Source organism: Pristis pectinata, chromosome 21 (assembly GCF_009764475.1).
Source record: "Pristis pectinata isolate sPriPec2 chromosome 21, sPriPec2.1.pri, whole genome shotgun sequence".
Lineage (NCBI taxonomy): Eukaryota > Metazoa > Chordata > Chondrichthyes > Rhinopristiformes > Pristidae > Pristis > Pristis pectinata.
Window position 1 is genome coordinate 29,924,891 of NC_067425.1, and position 6,000 is coordinate 29,930,890.

General features: G+C 39.6%; 1 protein-coding gene across 5 annotated transcripts in view; it reads left to right on the forward strand.

Annotated features, from left to right (window-relative positions):
• Positions 1-5,757, forward strand: part of LOC127581398 (E3 ubiquitin-protein ligase TRIM50-like) — a 28,778-nt gene extending 23,021 nt beyond the window's left edge. For all 5 annotated transcript variants that reach the window (XM_052035783.1, XM_052035786.1, XM_052035785.1 and 2 more), the window contains exon 7: positions 711-5,757. In XM_052035783.1, the coding sequence (XP_051891743.1) occupies positions 711-1,258 (548 nt within the window). In that variant the 3' untranslated portion in view covers positions 1,259-5,757. The remainder of the gene's footprint in view (positions 1-710) is intronic.
• Positions 5,758-6,000: the final 243 nt, after the last annotated feature.

Consider the following 6,000-nt stretch of genomic DNA (forward strand, 5'->3'; position numbering starts at 1 on the left):
GTGAACCAAATTAGTATTGCTAGGGGCATTGACAGTTTTTCCAGGAGTGCTGGGGAAAGATTATTTAAAGACTTCTGTTGGTCCACCCTGTGCAAGGGTGCACTTTCTGCATAAAAGAGGTACTGGCGTGATTTTTTTTTCAATGGTTGAGCACATTAACCTGAGTGTTAACTGTTTCTTCCTGCATCCAAGAACCTCCAGGACAAAGCCATTGATTTGATCAGCACTCCATCTTTACATACAACTTCGGCATACTGTGCCTGAAGTGTGTAAGCATACAGGAGGCATTGCAACCTCTCACCAACGTTTCTTTGACATCCCCAAACCCCTGACTTTCAGTGTATGGGAACATCAAAACTTGGTAAGTTCCCTTTTAAGTCACTCACCATCCAAACCTAGATATATTTTGCTGTCTCTTCACCCTGCTGGGGCTCAACACAACTTTCTCATGTAACAATAGGAAGGCAATAAATACTAGCCTTGCTTGCAACAGCCATATCACCACAATGAGTCAAAGAGAAAAACAAAATAAGCTTGTTGTAGCACCTCAGTGCTATGATTTACAATAGCCAGAATCAGCAGAGAAGTATATGTTCATAAAAGTAATTATTTAGAACTTTAACTCAGAATTTACTGTGCTTCAGGCAGTAAGTTTTCCCCTACACAGCTTCCTGGATACTCAGTGCAATTGTTTGTTTGATATCTTTCAGAACCAGAAGAACTAAAATTAGATCCTAGCACCGCACACCCACTCCTAATCATAACCAATGGTAGTACCAGGGTAGAATGTGGAACATACCTCAAGCGCTTGTCATTGGTACAGGAGCGATTTGACTACAACACCTGCATTCTTGCCAACAAAGGTTTTTCCTCAGGCAAGCACTACTGGCAAGTGATTGTCAATGACAAGATGAGATGGCGTCTTGGCGTTATCAAAGGTACCACAGGGCGCAAAGGGAAGTTGAACAAGACTCCGGAGAATGGTGTCTGGATGATTGGAGTGAAGGAAGGAAAAATTTATGAGGCATATCAGAATCCCAAAATCCAGCTTTCACTCTTGGTGAGGCCACGGAAGATTGGTGTGTTCCTTGATTATGAGGGAGGGCGACTTTCATTCTATAATGTGGATAATCCAGATGAGCTGAGTTTGATCTATGTTTTTGATGCAGCTTTTCAAGGAAAGATTTATCCAATTTTTGACCTTTGCTGTGTTGACAGAAGCAATGACATAGCACCTATCACACTCTGTCGTGTTTGAATTTATCCCAACAAACAGCAAGAGGCATCATGCAAATATGAACCACTACTGTTCTAATATCATGGCAACTGTTTTAATGTCATAATTGATGCTGTCTGATTTTATAACATGGCTCATCATATGAGAGACAGCATTAGGTTCACGGAATCTTTCTTTCAAACTTACTCTCAGATCTCCTGAATTAGCAAGAAATATGTTTGTGATGTTTAGCTGTAAAATGGATTTCCATTTAATGGACTTAGTTACTTAGGGCACTGATCTGTGGGATTGGCTGACTTATAGAAATTCTGCAAACATTATCAATTTTACCCAAAATTGCTGGAATCAAATCCAGGGCAATTAACTGTCTGTAAATGTCTAGACTTAGGTCAAAAGAACTAATATGAATGGTTTAATATACTATTTCATTTTTTTCCATCTGTAACAGAGTGATTTTGCTTTGTGATGTCCTTTTGTTGACATCTGGAATGTGACAGTCATGTGATGGATGAAAATTTTTATTGCACATATTAAATTCATATTCTAGAAACTTGTTGCACAGAGGAAGGATATTTGGTCCATCATGCTTGGGCTGACTCTTTGAAAGATCAAACCAATTTATCTCTCTCCCTGGTCCTTCCACAAGAACCCTGTAAGTTTTTTTTCCTCTTGAGGTACAAATCAAATTTATTGTTGAAGCTGCTTCTGTCACTAGTCTTGGCAGTTTCTTCCAACTTCAAATAATTCTGAGTGAAATTATTTTGCCTCATATCACCTCTAGCTGTTTGTTTAAAACCTTATGTCTGTATCCTCTGGTTGCAGGTCCTACTGCCAGTGAAAACAGTACTTTCACCCTTATTTACTTAACTCTCCCATTAATGTTCACTGAGTAAAGGAGAACGTCTTCAGCTGCTTTGGTCTATTCATGTAAATGAAGTCCTGGGATTCTCCTTGGCAGCATTATAGTAATTATCCCCTGCACTCTCTCAAAGGACCTGACATCATTCCTAAACTGTGGTTTCCAGAACTATATATAATAATGCAATTGTGGCCAAGCCACTGATTTTTAAAGATGTTTATAAAGGTAAAGACTTTCTTGTTTTTGTGCTCTGTTAATAAATCCAGGAATCCCATTTCTTTGCTAACATCGTCATCAACCTCTCGTGCTACTGTGAAGCATTTTTGTATCTTCACCCACAGGCCTCTGTTCCTGCACCTGACCTGCCGAGTATTTCTAGCGTTCCCTTTTGTTTCAGATTTCCAGCAGCTGCTGTGATCTGCATCACATACTTCCAACATGTTATTTTGTATCTTTTCTCTCTCTAACTGCTGGCATCATACATTACCTGGACAACTTTGATCTCTATCCTGTCATAAACATTCCCTCTCCCTCCTTTCCACTCGCTGCAACTTAAACAAAAAACTTATTTTCTCACTTTTCGTTCTGATGAAGACTCATTGACCTGAAATGTTGAATCTGTTTCTCTTTCCACACGTGTTACCTGACTTGCTGAGTATTTCTGGCAATTCCTGCTTTTGTTCCTGTACAACCAAGCTGAGGTCATTGTATCCAAAAGAGCTGAGATACTAATAGTGACCCTTGATAAATGAACATTTCCCTCCAGTCTAAAAAACAACCGTTCACCACAACACTCTGCTTTCTGTCCCTTCTAGGGTTCAGTGGCCCTTTAATCCCAAACCACCGTCATTTTTTGAAGGACAAAATTGCCACATTGGACCACTGCAGTTGCTGGGTTGAAGGTACTCCAAAAGTACCCTGAAGTAAGGAGCTCCACGATTACTTATCAGCCCTTGTCAGAATGTTATTCAGGTCTGGCCACGTGCTGGCATAGACTATTTCATTATCTGAGGAGTGGTGAATGAAATTAAATAGTGTCCACTCAGGTGGGGTGAATCAAATTGGCTGAAAATTGGTTTCTGTGATGGGAACCACAGAAAATGGGCAAAGTAGATCATCCCTCAGAACTTCTGTCTGAAGATGGTTTCACTCTGCTTTGCACCATGCTGAGCTCTGCCAGCATTTAAGAAGGGGATGTCCTGCAACCTTCTATCCTTGCAAAGTACCACCTCATCTCCAAGCTCCCAACCTCTCTAAGGCACCTGCAGTCTGGCAAAACAAGGTCTCTCTTTCCTGGACCTCTTGATTTGAGTTCCTCCAATCAGATTTCCTGCCCTACCCCAATACCAATCTATCCTCATCAAAGACACAGAAGATGTCATGTGTGACTATGATTAAAGTAAACCATCTCTTCTCATTCTTCTTTGCTCATCTGCAGGCTTTGACATGGTCCACCCCGGCATCTTATCTAACACAACATTCCTCCAGTTTTTCTCCATTGCCATCCAGCTTGATGGAACTGCAGCCAATTGTAGCTAGATAGCCACCAGCAATGGTTTCTCTTCCCACACCCTCACTGTCATCTTTGGTGTAATCCAAGGGTCTATACTCAGCCCCTTCCCATTTCGGATCTATATGATGCCCTGTCATGGAATCTAATCTGACAAGTGCAAGTTAATGCATTTATGGAACATTGGTTGGGCTATACCTGGAGTGTTATCTCCAGTTCTGGTCACCACACTATAGGAAGGATGCGATAATCCTGGAGAGGGTGCAAAGGAAATTCACCAGGATGTTGCCTGGATTGGAGCATCTCAGTTATAAGATTGGATAGGGATTGTTTATTTTTCCCTGGAGAGGAAGAGGCTGAAGGGTGATCTGATAGAGATAAAAGATTAGTGTAGATGGGTGCAACAGTCAGTATGGATGTGGTGGGCTGAAGGGCCTGTTTCTGTGATTCTATAACATCCAAAAATGCTATGACAGTTTCCACGTGTAAGGTGACAACAAGCAGTTATACAACCTTTTTAATCACTACACTGCTTAGAATTGGAATTGGTTTATTATTGTCACTTGTACTGAGGTACAGTAAAAAAAACTTGTCTTGCATATCGTGAGTCTGTTTTGGTAATGTCATTCTTGAATTGGATGTTAACTTGTTTGTGAGTTAAGTAAAAAGGTAAATCTAATGTGAAACTTTTCAATCTTTGTACCTGGTTTTTAATTAAAGACCAGGTTCATCACACGGTGCATTGAGGTAGAACAAGGGAAAACAATAACAGAAAGCAGAATAAAGTGTCACAGCTACAGAGAAAGTGCAGTGCAGGTAGACAATAAGGTGCAAGGTCATAACGAGGTAGATTGTGAGGTCGAGAGCTTGTCTGATGTCCATGCTGCATGTGCCAAAATGTCCTCTGATTAACTTTTGGGAATATCAGACCCATTGTCTTTGTCCCATCACAACTCCATTTCTTAGCAATTGACTTGATGCCTCTCTCTATTAAAATCTAAGGCTGAACCATACATTTTACAACATTGGTATCATATCTGACCCTGAGTTGAGCAGAAGCATGTACTTACACTAACACAAAGACTGCTCATTTCCACCACCATAATATCTCCAGGCAGTGTTTCTGCTTCTGCTCATCTACTGCTGGATCTACACCAATGCCTTAGTTACCTCTCTATTTTTACACTCCTGGCTGACCTCCCATATAAATATGAAGTTCCAGGGTGTATGACAGAGCCCACTGATTCTCCATTATGGCAAGCATCTAAGTGCACTTTCATACCATGAATGCCTTGCCTGGGTTATATAAATGCAGACCCTTCAAACTATGGCAGATTTTCCAGACTATGATGTTTTCAGACCACTATTGTAGTGTCAGGCAATACATTAGAATTCCTAATTCGGAGAAACCCCAAAATAATGAAGTCTTCACTGATGTCTATACTGCTTTTTATGAGAGCTTGAATCAGAGGAAGTCAACTATTGGGGTGGTCAGCCATTTGTCTGTTTTAAAATGGCTGGTTGTTAGAAATTTGTTATGTTGGGAACAAAGCAAAATGCAGAGTATTTTTCACCAGGGTGCTCGTCTATCATTGGATATTAGTTGCAGTTAGTTTCTGCAACATTTCTGAAGACTGTTCTAGGTATATAGGTCATTTTTTATCAAAGGTACATTTATTTCCCTGAGAACTTGATTGTGAGTCTTCAAATTGTACTTCGTGTTGATAGTTTTCACAACTGATGACACACTGGAGAACTTTTGAGTGCTCTAAAAAATAACCACACTGATTTTCAAAAAAAATAGTTAACTGTAACAGAACCAAATGTTATTTGCTTGATCCCTGTGCACCTTTTTAATCTGTAGTTGGATCTTAAATCTACTGACTTCATTTAGGCTTGAATGTACACACATGACTAAATGCTAACATATAGCTGGAATTTCCTGACATCACAAAGCATTAGGAAGTTTTGCAACCACTAATCTGATTGTAGAATGGTATTGTTCTTGGTTTTTGAAATGTCTTTCGTTCCTTTTGTACAAAGTAATAATTATGAGTTTGTGGAATCAAGTATTTTCTTTCCAGTTTATAACATCAGTTCCATAAATCGATATACAGAACATGTACTGGATATAGCTGTATGTATCTTTACTAGTTTTAAAATAAAACAGTTGATTTTATTTTCATCTGGCAAAAGTTGTATTTTTTTGTGTGAAGCATAGCTCAGAGCACAAGCTGCCCATTCAAGCATTAAGTACAGATATAATTCCACTATAATGGGTTTGGAATCTCTTCATAAATTCAGCTTATGCTTTTTCATTGATCAGTGCCTTGGGAACTCTGAAGGGATACCGATTACCATTTTGTTTATGACAATTTTAATTGCACCAAAAAC